Below are 18423 nucleotides of genomic sequence, written 5' to 3'. Positions count from 1 at the left end.
TTTGGGTTATTTAAAACAACCTTAAACTACGTATAAACAGATAGAAAGAAAGCACGTTATGGAAACGTGACTGAGGAACGCTTGTATAACGGATAAATCTGACCAATCAGAGAAAGCCATTTCTTCCTGCGTATCTCGGTGGGTGGATATGTTAGTACACACAGTGCATCTTGCATGGCCGAGTTGACCAGGTGTTAATTTACCGGTCCTACGCTTTGTTCAACGATTTAGTGTTTTATCTTGCTGTGGACTAACGTTACTCGTTGAAACAACCAGGAGATTTTTAATCGTTTCTACTTTTTGCGAGCTAACGTAAGTGTCACACGGGCTTCAGCTACGCCTCGTGCATGAGCTGAACGTCACAGGATACAACTGTTTCAACGTCTCTTCGGGGCTGAAGACGAGTTTATTGGATCTGATTTATACTAGACGTGTTCTTTTGATCGTTGCTACTAATCGAGACAAGAGTTGTGGTGTTTTCCTGTTTTTCCGCGGTCACCTGCCGTCACACATGCTGCCCCAGCTGCTCAGGACACTCAACTCGGTGGATGAATTCATGGAGCAAGGTTAGAGTAAAAAGATCCAAAAGCGACTGATCAGGGACAGGACACATTTTTTAGGGCATCTTTTTGTATTTGGGATCATATTCCCTCTTTTCAATCTAACTTGGGATCAACACAGAAGGCAGGTGACATGGTGGTCAACACCATCCACTGGTTCAGGAAGGGACTGCGGCTGCACGATAACCCGTCTCTGAGAGACTCCATCCGTGGAGCGGACACCCTGCGCTGCATCTACATCCTGGACCCCTGGTTCGCTGGATCCTCTAATGTGGGCATCAACAGGTGGAGGTGAGGAGGGGTACAGGGGGTCAGAACTGCAATGCTGGTTGGAGAGAGGGAGTTTACAGGTCATTGCTGGACCTTAACCTCCCAAACTAGAAACACTTACTAAAAGATGTCTTAGTAATGTGTCACGATATTTTATCGATTCTTTGGACAATGATATGGTATTTGCTGATTTTACAAAGTCTTGATTGATTGATTGATTTATCTTTTTATGTCGATGTATACATACGCAGGAATAACAGTAATAGACTGATCAGTTAATCCAAACAACAATCTAAGTTTTAAAATTCAACACAAAGTAAATAATACATGTTGGAAAAAGATGCATCCTTCTGTCTCTACGAGTCAACAACTAATATTCAAAGATTATGGACAATTACAAATGCTGCCACAATACACATTTTGATCGATTCATTTCAATTACAACCAATACATTTCATTTAACAATAACAATTTGATTTAATGATTTGAGTACAATATTTAATCATTTAATCAAAATTCCGATGTATACTTATGTATTGTTACACCCCTACTTATTTAACACTTAAACTCTTCCTGGTTATTAATCCAAGGATTCAATTCGACGGATTAATCACCGACCTGTCAGTCAAAATGTGCCATATGTTTGTGTTCATGGTTAAATAATACAGTGCTTTTTGTACACTTTGTACACTTGTTAATACTGTCACAATATAGGGAATCATATTCTTATACCATGTATAATGTAGTGGCGATTTGTCTTTATATCAACTAATAAAAATCCAAATCACAAAATCCAGCTGGCCCCTGAGGCTCAAAAGATCTTACTCAGGATAAATTACATTACATTTTTGTGGCACGCATTAAGTTTTAGTTAGTTTTACTAAGCGTATGAAATGGATGTAGCCATGTGGAATTAGCCTCGGTCAATTCCTCATGAGTTGCAAAAGAAAAGTGCTAACTGATGCTAACGTTTGTCCTTGGATTGTTATTGGGTTGACATGTCTTTAAAACAGGACAGAATGTGCTCAGCAGACCACTGACTGTCCTGTGTGTAAAACTGATCACTGTTCACTCTGCTTTGATTTCCCATCTGTAGCAGCCGTAACAGACTTGTTTTTCTGCTCAGCTGTGTTGTTCCGGGCGTATCACAAGAGAAGCGGGGAACAGTACATTCCCCTCCATCAGTGTGCAGTCTGTTGTGACGTTATTGTACTTGTGTGTGAGGATGACTCCGCCCTTTTCCAGATTGTTGTAATGATGTCCTTTTTTACGGATTTTTTGTTGTTGCTGAACAAAAAAAATACAGATTTTTTAATAATGCTGATTCGGAGCTTCAGCTTTCTTGATAGTCTTTGCAGTGTTTACACTGTGCCTGTTTTTCTTTAGTGCAGGCTGAGGATAGACTTTTACTTGCAGCTCTATTCTTTGTTGATTGATAATCCACAGAGCTTAATAAGCAAGGCACCTTCTTTGGCTCTCTTTGGGGCAGCTGTGGCTCAGGAGACAGAGCGGGTTGTCCACTAATCTGACAATTGGCCGTTGGATCCCCGGCTGCTGTTAAACTGTGTGGTCTACTGTTGTTGTATCCCTTGGAAAGATGTGGGCCGGCAGCTTTTGTCATAAACGTATGCATTAGCGTGTGTATCGGTGAATGTTGTTATTAAAAAAAAAGGCAAGCACACACACTAACTCCATACCACAAAAATATTTGAATCATCACACCCACTTATACCACACACACACACACACACACACACACACACACACACACACACACACATGTTGCACACCAATAGGCTGACAGGCTCTTTGAAGGCAGGTGTGGTTAACCATTGTCACTGCCCAGGCTGATAAACATCCACAAACCTCATTCACTCACAGAACAACACAGGAAACTCACAGGAAACACACAAAGATAATAATGAAACATATCTTTCAACATCACAAAAAATGTGACGTTTCACAGAAATTCATACAGCGATCCACATCTCCTACATATTAACAAATAGTACGATCAATGCCTGCTCTTCATGTCTGGCGTTAGATAACGTTTGTTATCGCTGTATAAATAAAATTAATTGATTAATGATTGACATATAGGAAATGTATAGAGTTAGGGGACAAGAGAAGAACACTTTCAGTAATAGAAACCAAACATATATTTATTCATCATTCTCTGTCTAAATAAAGTTTAAATATATAAAACCATGAGGGAGAAATCAAAGCATTGTATTTTCAAAATAAGGTATTTTTATACATTTCTTAATATGAAAGTTTTTGTCCACGCTGTCAAAAAAAGAACCTGGGGAGTAAAGACATGACGCATCTTTGTTAAATATTGACCTGCAGTTTAAAGAGCTTTTATTAGAGAAAGATGAAAAAGGAGAAGTGCAGTTGGTTTATCATATTTGAACACTGCACATTATATGATTGCATTAGTTAGACGCTGGAGAATATAGCTGCAGAAATTGAGCTTCTAAATTTGCCCAAAACACAATTTTAGGCTGTAAATGAATGTTCAATATATAAAGGACACAAAATATTTAATATATACTGAACCTTAAGATAAGATAATCCTTTTTTACTTACATCATAAACTACATATTTTACCACTGTTCAGTTTGACGTCTTATTGCAATTTAATTCAGTGGTCACAGTCAATCATTTCTTAATTTTTGGATGATGTTATTCATAAAGAAAGTAAAAAGAAATGACTTTGCCCCTCGTGAGAAGATGCTGTAACGCTTCAGGCAGTCAGAGTCGCGTGTAACCACCGCGACGAGGACTCTTCCCGCTTCCTGACTCTGCAGCTCTTCCCGCTTCCTGACTCTGCAGCTCGTCTCTGAATGGAGGCATGAGAAAGTGGGTCAGTGTGCTGTTATGGTCATTACATCATCACAGCCCCTCACAGAGGTGACCTACATTAAACACACGCTCAGCACCAACCCAACCCCACCCCATTACAGCCACACCACCTCCTTTACATGTGCCCGTACATGTACATCTAACTCCTCACGTACACCCACTGCGTCACTGTGCGCACCTACCTCAGCTTTGTGAACAGGCAGTTACGTCAGCATTACTGCAGCTGTAGTTCTGTTTCAATGCAGACTGTTGGTAACATATTTATTCCTTTCTATTAACCTCTTCAATCCAACCTTTATTTAAAACATCTCGTCCATCTGGCATACCCAAATACAGACACATAACAAAAGAACTGTACGGTCCAAATGTATGAATGAAGTCTGATTTTACGGTAACGTCTTCTAGTTTCTGGAAGATTCCCAACAATTCTTTTTCTGGCCTTAGTCTGAGCTTTTCTTTAGGAGCCAAAAAACAACAAAAACAAAAAGCAGATTTTTAACAGATTGGAACAATTTCTTGATTCCCACATATCATAAAAAAATCTAAGAAAATCAGTTTAATTATCATTATACCAATACTGATAATGAGGCAAATAAAGTGCATTAACTGTGAATCAAATTTAATTTCATACTTTACCCAAATAAGAAAAGCATGTATAAAATGCTTTTTATGAGGAGTTCAGGTTTGTTGTCATTGTTTCATTTGTTTCGTTTGTTGCCTACAGAGGGCACTCTCTGTTGTTCACTCTCACACTGTTGTAATCAGAGACATTGTGCGTCTGTCGTTGTTCTTGTTAACGTGCAGTGTTGGACTGCGTGTCTGTATAGAGTCCACCAGTAGAGGGCTGCATGTTCACAGTGAAACACTTGTTTCATGCATTGCTTTTGTTGTCATTTGAGCAGTTGAAACTAACCATCATGTGTTTTAAGTTTAATGAGAATAAAGCCCGAGTGTTTGCTCTGAGTAGTGTGTTGAAAACATCTAAGTGAAAATAAATGCTGCTTACAGGTGAAGTGCTGATGACTTCAGGTGTGTTGTTTACTGAAGTGTGCAGATTTCTGTTACAGCTCAGGTGGCTTTGAATATATACAGTATAACACACATGCTGTCACACATGCAAAGCAGCTGTCCCTGACTCCCACAAAAGAAACTATCGGTCATCTAATCAGATTAATCTTTAAGCACAGTCAGCAGGGTCCGCACACGGGGTCTCCTGTTGGTTTAGTCTGTTTCTCCTTACGCTTTGCTTAATGTTGGGATTTTTCAATGTGGTTTATCCTGTGTTGGTGAAGCACTTTGTATCCCTGTGTAATGATAAAGTGCTGTATAAATACATTACAAAGCTTAACTTACTTACAGCCATTGGTGTTCTATTTAAACAGTACTCATGTGACACACTCGCACACATCTTAGTGCTGCAGCAGTGTGCTGTTAACCCCCCAGTACTCCTCTCAGATCATCAGATCAGCCTGCCCTTGTCATTAAAGTCTCGTTACTGCATTTAGAGTGACCATGGTGACAGGTCTAAAGCTGGCTCAGCCGTATAATCTCTGAATCTTGATCTTTGTGTCTGTTTATTTTGCAGGTTTTTGTTGCATTGTTTAGAGGACTTGGACGCCAGCCTGCGCAAACTCAACTCCCGCTTGTTTGTCATCAGAGGACAGCCTACAGACGTCTTCCCTCGACTCTTTAAGGTGTGACTCTTTAAAGTGGAATATTCAGTGTTATATGGATCTGTACTCTCATTATGTTTGTTTTAGCTCACCTAACAGTGGATGAAAACAGTGTAATATTTTTATACGTCGATTTACTCACGCAGTCGCCCCCAAAATATATCAAATAGAAATAAACTTTTAAGGCATGAAAATCTCATATCAGTGATAAAGTCCTTCATGACTCAAGCTATTATAAAGCTCACATGTGGGCACATGACTCTGCCATTTATCACCCAGAACCAGTCGTTCAGCTGTTCATGATGTTTAAATAAAGGGGGCTTATTTACCATAAACTATCAATGTCACTATTAGGGATGAGTCATGAATTTTGAATATTCGAATAATCATCAATTAAAAAATCGAAAAGTTAAAAATACATTTTTCCAGTGTTTTTAACAGCGCCTGGTTGTGATGCGGTGCTACCGCTGGGCGGTGGCTGTGGTGCATCTGAAATGTGTTTGCTAACCGCCATTAAATAACAAGAGAAGATATCATTAGTGCCAGGTGCCAGTGAAGCGGGCGTGGCGCTGTGAGGTTTGGAACCGGAGACAAATGCAGAGACTTCTGCAGCCATCAGAGCGTTCTGTGTGGAACTGCTTCAAAAGATAAATGTAAATGAGGTCAAGTGCAAACGTTGAAACGTAAAACTAGCAGATCATGATTTTATGACAGCTGTTATTAGAGGGCGAAATAAAACCGACAATGTTGTGCAAAAGTAAATCAGTCTCTCTCTCTCTCGATGTCTGCGTGCACCGGTGGTGGGGTCTTCGAGTAATGGTCGAATAGTTCCCAGTGAATATCGAATAGTATTTTTGCTTGAAATGCCCGTGCCTAGTCACTATAAGTCCTTCTTTTACATGCGTTACTTTACTGAAGAATAAACCAAACTGTACTCTTTCTCAGGAGTGGAAGATCAATCGTTTATCTTATGAGTACGACTCTGAGCCGTTTGGAAAGGAGCGTGACGCTGCCATCCAGAAACTAGCCAGCGAGGCGAAGGTGGAGGTCATGGTGCGGATTTCACACACGCTCTACGATCTGGTGAAGTGAGTGTTGATACAGAGTTAGTGTTAACACATGAACCTGTTCTCTGACCTGTGTCTGTGAAGGTCTGTGCTGATTCCTGTCCTGTGCTTCTGTCCTAAAGGATCATAGAACTAAACGATGGGCAGCCTCCGCTCACGTACAAGCGCTTCCAGGCTCTTATAAACCGCATGGACGCTGTGGAGCTTCCTGCAGAGACCATCACTCTGGATGTGATCAGGAAGTGTGCCACGCCCACCAGCGACGACCACGACGACAAGTTTGGGGTGCCATCCCTGGAGGAGCTCGGTGAGTTTCTCTTTATTTGTAAGTGTGTGAATGTTGTTGTCAAACCTTGCACAGTTCAAACTGAACGTGTGTGTTTTTGTTTTCAGGTTTTGAGACGGAGGGTCTGAGCACGGCAGTGTGGCCGGGTGGAGAAACAGAAGCTCTCATCAGGCTGGAGCGACACCTGGAGAGGAAGGTAACAAGACCACTGAGTAAATGCACAAAATAAAAGATGGATATACTTGTCACCGTACAGTTCAGATGATCTAAGACTTAACAGTGGTGGTGTGGGGATTCATTCTTCATAATGAAAGTAAAAAACATTTAGAATGACCGGTGTAGACGCTCTGCCATCTTTAATGGACTCACAGTAAATTAGTTTCCTCCTTCACTGCTAAGACTGAATCTAAGATGTAGTTTCCAGGACTTGTGGATAGTGATAAAGTGATCTGTTATATCGTCATCTTCAGCATCTTTGTTACGTCTCTTTTGAACCTCAGGTTTTCAGGACTGAGACTCAAACATTTCAACTATGCAGGACCACATTAAACTTTTCCTGTTTTTACAGGCCTGGGTGGCAAACTTTGAGCGTCCTCGTATGAACGCCAACTCCCTGCTGGCCAGTCCCACAGGCCTCAGTCCCTACCTGCGCTTTGGATGTCTGTCCTGTCGTCTCTTCTACTTCAAACTCACCGACCTGTACAGGAAGGTAAATATGACCACTGACGAGACATAAAACATTATGAAAACATTACTTTTGTTTGGCATTTTTTTGTCTGACATTTTATTCTGCTGAAGTTTTGGCAGATCATGTTTGTACCCTTGAAAACATAATTTTTCTTACTTACAAACGTTTTTCAGCCATTTTTTTCCCATTTAATTCAAAAGTAAGATTTGACGTTTTTCATGTGAGGGTGACGAAGCCAGTCCGTCCTGCAGATGATTAACATCACTCTGACTCTGTCTGATCAGGTGAAGAAGAACAACTCCCCTCCGCTCTCCTTGTACGGCCAGCTGCTGTGGAGGGAGTTCTTCTACACGACCGCCACCAACAACCCCTGCTTTGACAAGATGGAGGGCAACCCCATGTGCGTGCAGATCCCCTGGGACAGAAACCCAGAGGCCCTGGCCAAGTGGGCAGAGGGGCAGACAGGTTTTCCCTGGATAGACGCCATCATGACCCAGCTGAGGCAGGAGGGGTGGATCCATCACTTGGCGAGGCACGCCGTGGCCTGCTTCCTCACCAGGGGAGACCTGTGGGTCAGCTGGGAGGAGGGCATGAAGGTACGTTTAAAGAAAGAGGTCGAGATTTACAGGAGCGTAGAACAAACGAGGGCTGGGACATTACAGCCATAACATACATATGTTCATTTGCAAGGACATTGGGAAATTGGCATTAAAACTAGCCAAAAAACACACAACCTCCAGGAATGCTGTGAACAACTTAAATGCCACGTCCACGTCCACTATTTTAGCGTCTTTGTCCAAGCGCTGCCTGATGTCATTTGTTATATTTTTATTCATTAATATAAAGTCTTTTTAGCATTTTAGTATTCAAGGTTCACACTTGACATCAATCAGCATTCTGTGAAAGGAAAGCTGCAGTAAAAGCTGGCACCCTGCTGTTTAAAATACCCATCCTGCACGGTCTCTGTTTCCTGTTCAGGCGTTCGAGGAGCTGCTCATAGACGCAGACTGGAGTGTGAACGCCGGCAGCTGGATGTGGCTCTCCTGCAGCTCCTTTTTCCAGCAGTTTTTCCACTGCTACTGCCCTGTGGGATTTGGACGACGCACGGACCCCAACGGAGACTTCATACGGTCAGTCAGCGCTGCATCTGCATCACATGAATAATAAAGAACCAGCCTTTCATATGCCCACAGTGCTGTGGGTGTGTGTGCCCCTGCAGTCATTTTGAAACGAGAAATTAAAGCTCATGGTTAGCTTTAGCTCTTTGTTAGCCTCAAATATATTTGTTATGCTGGTTCCAAAAATATCTCCAAAGTGTTTTAGCCTCCATATGACTTTTGGAGTACGTGAGATGTCTATTGGCTTCACACCACAGAGAGTCTCCTGAGTGTTTAGTGTGATCTTGTGTATTAACCGATAAACAGCGATGAAATTTAACATCACGTTCTAAACATTTTCTGTCTTCCACATTGATTTTCATTCTTCTCTCACTCTCTGCCTGCAGGCGTTATTTGCCCATATTAAGAGGCTTTCCAGCGAGATACATCTATGATCCCTGGAACGCCCCGGAGGAAGTGCAGAAGGCAGCCAAGTGTATCATTGGAGTTCATTACCCCAAGCCCATGGTGAACCACGCCGAGGCCAGCCGCATCAACATTGAGAGGATGAAGCAGATCTACCAGCAGCTGTCCTGCTACAGAGGGCTGGGTAAGGACACGACCCACACACTGTCCCACCAATTTCATGTATCTGGATTGATTCCAGGTTTCTACAGATAAAACATTTCTGTATAAAGTTGTAGTTAAACAAAGTCCAGGACATCCCTGTGAAACCTGTGATACGAGACCAACCACAAACATCACAATGATGCTTCTGAGAAATAACTTTCTGACGAGTGCACAACAAAGCATTAGAATACTCCACAACTAGATAAAAGTTTATTCCATTTGTCGTGTAGTATTGACCAATCAGGTATTAGCAGGCTCTGGTGTATGCAGGAGAAATTGTGTGGAGAGCAAATGTGGTGGAACTCAATCTCGGTTCCCATCACCGGTCATGTGACGATGATTTACCTTTTTATTCATCTCTATAAACAGACACCTGCATGCACGTGCAGCTGTGCATGTGCATGCAGGTGCAGCTAAAAATCTGTTCTTAGACGTCGTCACTTCACTCGAACTCCATCCTCGCTTCTCAAGTTGCTCGGCTGGAAGTCGTTTATCGCTAACCCTGGCTGCACTGGAAGCCCCGAAAAGTTGGCCATCGCTGCCAGACGAAACATCACCGTCAGTTGATAGTCAATATGCTCTGACATCGCAGTGGGCGGGATCACCAAATCTCTTACCTTCCTGCAGGGTTTTGTGGGTGTGTGAGGGTGTTTGCTCGCCCTTAGAGAGTAACCGATGTGAAACATCAAAAACCAACATATTTTATATCTGATTTATCGCTTATTTCTTGGTAATGCGAGCAGAGCAAGAGCAAATTCAGAGCAGAAAATTGCAATGATCTGCGTTGTATCATACAGACGTCCACATCTGATGCCTTCGGTGCAGATATATCAGCCTGGGTTTTCATAAATGTGCAGCGCTGTGGCTCTTGCATGTTTCCACTGATCATTTTTTTACTGATATTGTTTAAAGCCCAACAGACATTGAAAATGTTCCCACACCACAGACGGGTTTTAGGATCCTGTCGAAGATGAAAACAAACATGAATGAATGTTGTCTCTTTGCAGGCCTGCTGGCTACAGTTCCTGCCAACTCCAACAGTGGTGCAAACAGCAGTAACATCAGAGGAGTTCATACAGGGACCAGTCAGGGTCCAGGAGGGTCCTTTGAATACCCCCACACACAGGAGGGAACAACTCGAACAGGTACGGACGTTAACGTCTTCATTCAGTTCCCTGCACATTCACACGTTCATACATTTTTACATTAATTTACAAATGCAGATAAGATACTCAAATGTTGTTTATTCAAAGTCACGGCTAAAATAAATACCCATGGACCAGGGTCAGTCGGCCATGTGAGGTTTAATATTTGCCACCTCTGGCCTGCAGAAAAGCTTTTTGCATCCCTGAATATTTGGCTTTATTAAAGCAAAACTAAAAGACTGTTCTGCCCGAACAACCCGGGAAAATCAAACAAACTGGAGTTAACTTTGTAACTGCAAACACAGACGTAATAGCTCAACAAATGTTTGCAATTCACAGTTGAATTTCTGGTTGGTGTTTTTTAAAGCAATTAATACAACAGATGATCTCTTTAAATAATGCCTCATCATTTGTTCTGTGTGTCGTGTTATCGCAGAACGAGGACAGTCGACACAGAAGCGGCGCCGTGAAGAAGCTCCGCCCGAGAGCAGCTGTAAAACCTGGAGGCAGAGCACATAGTGTAAAAAGGACCCCCTACTGCCTGGCCTGCACCGGCCCTCACAGGACCCTCAGATTACACTCAGCAGTAACTGTAACAAACAGCCACAAAGTACAGGTTAGGGGTCCAGCTGCCTCAAGGACTCCCCTTTGCACATGATTATGTGATCAGTTTAGATTGTTAGAGGTCGGACAAAAGGTCAGCTGTTAGCATGTCTCGGTCTCCAGATGAGAAACTTCAAACATCTCAGGAACAGAGGGAGGAGAAAGGACCCTGAAACAGCGGCACGAAAAATGAATCCATTAAGTCTTCACATCCGGGTCACCTGTTGTCTTCCACTGCAGTGTGTCATTTTCTAAAACTCCACATCAAGGCCACTTTGTGTAATCAGGAGGCTGAACTGAATGTTGAGTTGATACCTGCCAGCTTTGCTCTCTGCACCTTACTCTGAAAGTGTCCAGATCTAAAGTCTGAGTCTCCTCTCAGCGATGGGAACAGCCAGCACCCTCACCCTCTTTTTACACCCTGACCTGCAGAACACAAAACATGTTTTGTATTTTCTCTCATGAACAAGCCCCTACATGTTTCTCATCATGTGAGAAAGATTTAGGATGCAGAGATCTGATGAATATAAGCAGCACTGTGAGGTTTGTTAATACAGCAGCCTTACACGTCAATATTTGTACATATTTATTGTTTTTGATTCCTGACTTTTGTATATTTGGTCACAGGGGTTTCACACCTGCGTTTTGTAACCAAAACTCAAAGACCTACTGTGAATGCATGTGCTCTTGTCTCCCATGTGATCGTCAGTCTGTTATTTTTGTATAAAGAATGACCAAATTCTAACTGTATTAAAAAGGCAATAAAACACAGAAGCACTGTTGTATGCTCGTCTTTTATCTTATTTTTACTGACACATCTTATTTTAAAGAATAATTTAGGTATCACTCATTAGGCTCAGTGTGGATACATTCGTAGAGATTTATTTTCAGGACAGTTAAACATGTCTGCTTAAGCACTGTGAACTTAAAGCCAAGACTCTAACAGTTTGCTGTTTTTTAAATGATTATCACTTAAACTAATCCATGATTATATTTTAGTTGAATTAGCAGATATTTACTTTTTTATAGTATAGCTGGAAATTGACCAACCATTTTATAAGGTCCTTAATCTGTCTTTTTTATATTACAACAAACTTATTTTTAAAATGTATTGCTTTCATTCAGTCTGGCAGTAGTAGAGGGCAACAAGTCTTATTTCTCCAATCAGAAACATGCTGGAGAGAGAAAGCACTCATACTGCACATGCTCAGTTACAACCTTTGCCCACCAGGAAGACAGAAGACATGTTGAACATTTGCTGCAGCATTTAATGGAGAAAAATAACTTATATTTTGAGTCCTAAAAGTTTTTGTCATTCTGCCTTAAATCTTTGTATAAATTAACCAGAACTGAACTAGTTTGGATTCTTGTTTTGTTGACTTAGAGACGTGGTTAGCATGTGTCAAAGTGTCTATGTAGCATATGTTCTGTCACAGCTGATAGGATGAACAATTATTCATTGAAGAAATATGTTTAGGTTAGTTTTATTGCAAATACTTCAGTTCTTCCCTTCTGACGCTGAAATAAAGAGCTATGAACAGCATCTGTAACATACGCTGATTTTAGGTGGCGTACATTTCATGAAAAAACACTAAACTAAAACTAAACTTTTAAAAAAAAAGGATTTGAAACTGTACTGATCCTATAATTGTATTGTAAAGTATAAATAAATAATCCCATACTATAATTATTACACATTGCACATCTTTAGAACACTTTGCTTGAGACAAAAAGATCAAGTTAGTGAAATTTGTTGTTATTCTGTTTTGACATTACCATTAAAATAATATGGCAAACAATATGTCAGATACAGTCACATATAAATGGTATGGGTAACTAGCTGACTGGTAAAAGTTTAATATTTAATTTTACTTTGTTTAGGCCAAATAGTTTGTGAGTAAATGAGAGTAATTCCAAGTGTTGCATTTGTCCCCAGTCTCCCCTACTCTGTCCCCTAACACTGTAGATGCAAGGTGATTATTTTCATGCTTAAGTGGTGTAAACCGTCTCTCTGTGCTGTCTGTTTCGCCCTTTGTAAACTGTTTGACGGGTTTTGCTTTTGCTTCTTGCAATTATTGATTGTATAATCGGTGAGGACGGCCCCTCGTGCCGCGTCACGCTCCCGTGTGATCAGTGTTGCAGACTCTGCCGGGGAAATGATTCAAATCTGCCCCAGGATGGAGAGAAAAGTCCACCGTGTCCAATCTCAGCTGCGGGGCGGGGGGCGGTGACAGGATATCCACGCGCAGACGCTGATTCTGATTCAGGTAGATTTTTGGCTCGTGTGAGATGGACACGAGCCGGGACAAAGTGCAGGAGAAACCTCTTCGCCTCATAGCAGCTGTGTGCAACGACATGGGGATCGGGAAAGACGGAAAGCTGCCCTGGCATTTACCGTAAGTGAAACCGTCTGATCAGTGGTGTTTGGCTTTTAACGGCGAGGTTTGATCCGGAAGTGCAGATTGTGCTTTCAAACCGCTGCTGGTCTATTGATCAGATAAATGTCACTTTCTTCTACTGATGAAAGACAAAAATAAAGAAAGAAGCCTGTACAGCGATGACAGAGCGACACGAAGGAGAAACATCTGGAAGACGCTGCAACAAGTGGCGATGAGAGTTTCAGATCTTTTGGCTCAGCTCAGCGATAAGAGCCGGATCTTTCTGCTACCAAACGGATCTTCATTTAGTATCACTTCTGGATTTTATGCGATGTTTTGACCTTTGATTGATATGTGTGCACATGTATTACTTATTCTATGGTAGAACTGTGTACCAAGCCTTATAACCCCCCCCCCCCACACACACACACACACAATTTTACATTATGTTTAGTAGAGAAACTGTAAATAGAAATATCAAACTTTTTCCACATGTGTATTGATTGATTTCTTTTTTAATTGTTGTATGAAATATGCACAAATATGCCAGATTCTTTATATTAAATTCTGGAAATAACCAGGCGTACTTATGATTAAGAAGTCAGATAAATCAAGAACAACTGGCCCAGTTGTTTAACAAAACTAGCAAGGTACTTAATTATATGAATGATAAATAATTACAGTTACATAGTTACATAGCTCTTTATGTTTTTACCAAACGTCCCTGGATTGTATTTAATAAATACATTTTAAAGTTGCTCTTTTAATATGCCTGGTATTCATTTATATCAAAAATGAATGAATAACATAAAGAATAAATAAATTGTCTTAGACAAAGCTGCTCATAGAAAACAACTCGTTCATGACCGACTCATCAAAACTAACTAGAAAATATTCTGTATTACTATCTGAGGAATTATGAAAGAGGTCATCGTCACTGTCATCATTTCCTGTTGATTAGGCATCAGAATGAATACATTTAAAAAGACGGTTCACACCTGGAGACATTAGGGGGGGTTTCTAACACTAACTCTGCTTGATTTAATGTTAAACATTTCTTTTTCAGGGGTGAGTTCCAGTACTTTCTGAACACGGTCACTCGGGTCTCCAGACCAGGTATCTGTCTGTATTCCTCACAGGGCTGGCGATCATTGAAAACTTTTATTTTAGTACTTACCAAAAACCCAAATGATATATATCCTTACTTTGCTAAATATTAAAATAAGTCAAACACAACTTGGTCAAAATAAATCTTATTAAATCAGGGAATGTCTGATTAAAACATACATAGCCAACTTTGGCAGTAGAGTTGTGTTAAATGATTATAAATACATTTTAACTTTAAGCATAAATAATCTCAAACAATATGAATAGAATATTTCTGAGTGTGTGATTTATAGGATCTTTAATATAATGACGTAACTTAATGTTTCAGGCATTTATATCAAAGGATTTGCCGTAATGGGACATTTATATTTTGTCTCATATCAAGCCAAAACATTTTCAATGACAAAAGATTTTATCGATGTCGACAGTTTTCCTGCTTTTGTTTGGGCTCGATTCATTTCGTCTCTCCAGACTTTAAAGACTTTTAAACCTGGTCCTGAACTCTGTGCTCACTGTGTGAAGGTAAACGAAATATTTCATTGGAATTATTTTCAGGAAAGATGAACATGATGGTGTGGGGCAAACTGTGCTGGTACTCCAACCCAGAAACTCTGTTCCCTTTGGCCAATAACCTGCATGTGGTGCTGAGCAAGACACTGCAGTGAGTGACCCCTGACCTTTCTGACACACACACACACACACACACACACACACACACACACACACAGATATATCTGTGCTTATCCAGAATCAGTTCTAGATTTCGCTGTAATTCATCCCTTCTGTCTTGTGAATGTTTCTCCTCCCACAGCACGGTCCCAGACCACGCCCACTTCCTGCGTCCAGACTTTGAGAGTGCCCTCCTGTTGGCTGCTCAGCCCCCCCTCGCTGACCTCATCGAGACCATCTGGGTCGTCGGGGGGACGCAGGTCTACAAGGTAAACATGGTCTTTCTTCTTTCCTACAAGTCCTTGAACCTTTAAAGATCAATTCTAGTAAATAGATGCGCTGGTGATGTTTTCTTCACACATTCATTTGAAGCACTTTTAGTGTTTTTTTTGGCGTAGACGTGAGTTGTGTCGTCGTCTCCTGAGGGAACCAAACCAGTGTGATGGTTTCTGTCCTCACGGCTGCTCCTCGCTTAAACGTAAACTTAAGCAAACTGTGACGTATTTTTATTAAAAGCTGATTTTACTGTTTTTAGATTTGATATTTTGCTGTGAGGCCAATTCATTATGAAATTAGGGTTAGGGTTTAGGGTTGCATAAAACTTGGTCAACTTGCTGTGATTTTTGAGTCTTAAATCTTTGGGGGAAGGATAACGCTGGACAGGCAGCCTGCAGAGACTGAGTTTGTATGAAGTGACATGAAGTCAGGTGGTATTAAAACAGATTTCATATCTACCGTATGAGTGGTCTTCAAAATCACTGTGCTGTATGACTCATGTGTTGGTTCTGTTAACGTGGGTTTCTTCTCGTCTATGATCAGGAGGCGTTGAAGCACCCGTGGTGTGACCTGGTTTACCTGACAGACATCATGGCCGACTTCGACTGTGACGTCTTCTTCCCTGAGTTTGACAGAGGACTGTTTAAAGAACAAGAGAGGTGGGTGTGTATCTCTCCCTCTGACTGACTGCATCTGACCACATATGCACCGTTACAAAGCCAACAATTGTCAGACCGTGTTTTCATTGGTCATTGGTTTCGTTGACACCTTCACTGGTTGCTGTGATGTCAATTTTAAAGAGCAATGTTACTCAGTTGTTCTGAGATCAATCGGTAATTTAGTAAATGAGTTCCCCTTAAGGTAGATTTTTACTTTGATTTAGTGTGTGAGGGAAATTCTCCTCCTGAAGATAATTTTTGAAGAACAAGCAAACTCAATGTTATGAGTCACGTCTCTTTACTTACATTTTACATGCAGCATGGAGAGAAGTACAGCAATGTCAATTTAAATGTCAATGTCACTTTTATTTATATAGAACATTTAAAACAGCCAGTGGCCAACCAAAGTGCTTTACATAAAAGCAGGAAGAAACAATAAAAACAATTAAAGCATAAAACATATAAAAACAGCAGTTCTCTCCCTTTCAGTCAGTGTTCAAGCTTATATACAACGTCAACAAACCCCCTACCCCATCCCCACATGGTACTTCAATCAGCCCACTGGCCTTCAAAAGCAAGATAAGATGATCCTTCTTTGCTCTCCAGGGGGGAAGCCGGGGGTAAAGTAAACGTCATAAAATAAATTGCCGCCCCATATAAATTAAAATTTAGACGAGTTACCCTTTAATGATGCCCGGAAAATTCCCACAAGCGTTATATTTATTTTATTATTAAAGGTAACGAATGATTGATTTAAAGTATTTCACTTGATTTGTGTCAGTGGGTTTCCTTTCACAATAAAAGCTCTTTGTAACCTTTTTTGTGTTTGATTCCCAACAGATTTCCTGGAGTACCAAGTAAAATCCAGGAGGAGAACGGCATCAAGTACAAATTCCAAGTATTCAAGAAAGAGACTTGTGACGCAGTGTAGAAAACTGGACAGGCGATGATCAGACACGCATTCCAAATACTGTAAATATGAACGCTGTGAGCACAAACACTTTAACAGCTGCTTGATTTATTCTGCTCTTTTTTAGAATTACTTTGCAACCACTTTGGTGCCTTTTCATAAAAACAAATCATTAGTTCTTTTTTCATGTTCGTTTTGAGACTTTCTTTTCATTCCTGAATAAAAAAATCTTTGTTCATGATCTTGTATTTGATGCTTTCTGCCACTAGATGGAGCCATATAAATTAATATTGACGAGACAGAAATCTGAGTATGGGCTGCACGGTGGTGCTGTCACCTCACAGCTAGAAGGTTCCTGGTTCAGACGTAGTGGACCTTCCTGTGTGGAGTCTGCATGTTCTACCCGTGAATGCGTGGGTTCCCTCCGGGTACTCCGGCTTCCTCCCACAGTCCAAAGACATGCTCGTTAGGGTCACTGGTGACTCTAAATTGCCCGTAGGTGTGAATATGAGTGTGAAAGGTTGTCTGTCTCTGTGTGTCAGCCTGTGATTGACAGGTGACCTGTCCAGGTTTAACCCCACCTCTTGCCCAATGACAGCTGGGATAGACTCCAGCCCCCCTGTGACCCTGAACTGGATAAGCGGTGTAGATAATGATGGATGGTTTATGTATTTTATTGAATGCTCATATCTGTAGTGTGATGTGCCTTTATGGTGCTGTATATTTTAATGACACTGTGCATGTAAAGCTAACGAGGGTCAACAGTTAAACACTCATTCACTACGTACAGCTGCACCGTCCCCATCAAAGGTAACACATTTTATCAGCTGGCAGGTCAGATCTGCACACACAGCACAGACATGATATTGTGTAATTTTAGCAACATCAGCAGCCTCTGATCAACAGTCACGTAGCACAGACATGCTAAGGATCATTGCTCACAGTTTGGCAAAGAGAAAAGAGGATCTGAGTTCACACTTAAAACCCAGTCTATGATGCAATGTTATTATAATGGAAGAAACAGGCGAGAGATAATAATATCCAGTTAAAGCTGCTTTTTAATTTGAGGTTTTCTGTCGTGGTGAACACAAGGTGAGTTCTAAGGGGAGATTTAAGTTGCTATAAAAGTTAATTTTTCTCCCTTTGATGACTATTCTTATAAAAAAAACTGGACTTTAGCCGAAGTGACTCTGACTCTAAATCAAAGACATTTCCAGCAGCGTCGGTCGCCTGTGCTCTGCTTTAACTTGAATTCATGGCTTTTGATTGTGGATGTCACCTGATCGTGGAGATATGACCCATAAAAGCATAAAAACGTGCCTAATAGCAACCAGTGAATGAAAGAGGAGAATTTATGCTCCCTCTTATTAACCTCTCTGGCTCGTCTGTGTAATTCACAGAGCCCACAAGAGGACAGGAGGACTGTGGGTAACAAGTAGAGGTGACCTGCATGCACACACCTGAGGCCTTGTCTCTCCTGCAGCCTGGATGTATCAGATTAACTCCTCGTGTTTATCACTGAGCAGAGACACGACCGCGC

At 41.2% G+C, this 18423-nt stretch overlaps 2 protein-coding genes across 2 annotated transcripts; both read left to right on the top strand.

The window, feature by feature from the left end:
* The first annotated feature begins 182 nt into the window (after positions 1 to 182).
* On the top strand, positions 183 to 11639 carry cry1b (cryptochrome circadian regulator 1b). The gene is made up of 11 exons (XM_069685836.1): positions 183 to 851; positions 5281 to 5389; positions 6314 to 6456; positions 6558 to 6742; positions 6829 to 6917; positions 7290 to 7430; positions 7694 to 8005; positions 8388 to 8539; positions 8914 to 9116; positions 10144 to 10281; positions 10718 to 11639. Exons 1-11 carry the CDS (start codon positions 694 to 696, stop codon positions 10798 to 10800), a joined length of 1713 nt encoding a protein of 570 aa, XP_069541937.1. The 5' UTR covers positions 183 to 693; the 3' UTR covers positions 10801 to 11639.
* Positions 11640 to 13122: 1483 nt separating this feature from the next.
* Positions 13123 to 17095, top strand: LOC138613439 (dihydrofolate reductase). The gene is made up of 6 exons (XM_069687107.1): positions 13123 to 13280; positions 14329 to 14378; positions 14925 to 15030; positions 15181 to 15307; positions 15858 to 15973; positions 16814 to 17095. Exons 1-6 carry the CDS (start codon positions 13174 to 13176, stop codon positions 16902 to 16904), a joined length of 597 nt encoding a protein of 198 aa, XP_069543208.1. The 5' UTR covers positions 13123 to 13173; the 3' UTR covers positions 16905 to 17095.
* The last annotated feature ends 1328 nt before the right edge of the window (positions 17096 to 18423 follow it).

Source organism: Semicossyphus pulcher, unplaced genomic scaffold (assembly GCF_022749685.1).
Source record: "Semicossyphus pulcher isolate SPU_LCO1_2020_fin unplaced genomic scaffold, fSemPul1.0.p SCAF_8, whole genome shotgun sequence".
In the NCBI taxonomy this organism is placed as follows: Eukaryota; Metazoa; Chordata; class Actinopteri; order Labriformes; family Labridae; genus Semicossyphus; species Semicossyphus pulcher.
This window is presented reverse-complemented; position numbering and strand designations above follow the sequence as displayed.

Excerpts from the sequence above, each read along its gene's own strand:
- cry1b (XM_069685836.1), top strand. The coding sequence starts at position 694 with ATGGTGGTCAACACCATCCACTGGTTCAGGAAGGGACTGCGGCTGCAC. Across the intron at positions 6,743-6,828 it reads GCCATCCCTGGAGGAGCTCG|GTTTTGAGACGGAGGGTCTG; the intron begins GTGAGTTTCTCT and ends TTTTGTTTTCAG. Across the intron at positions 6,918-7,289 it reads AGCGACACCTGGAGAGGAAG|GCCTGGGTGGCAAACTTTGA; the intron begins GTAACAAGACCA and ends CTGTTTTTACAG.
- LOC138613439 (XM_069687107.1), top strand. The coding sequence starts at position 13,174 with ATGGACACGAGCCGGGACAAAGTGCAGGAGAAACCTCTTCGCCTCATA. Across the intron at positions 14,379-14,924 it reads CACTCGGGTCTCCAGACCAG|GAAAGATGAACATGATGGTG; the intron begins GTATCTGTCTGT and ends AATTATTTTCAG. Across the intron at positions 15,031-15,180 it reads GTGCTGAGCAAGACACTGCA|CACGGTCCCAGACCACGCCC; the intron begins GTGAGTGACCCC and ends CTCCTCCCACAG.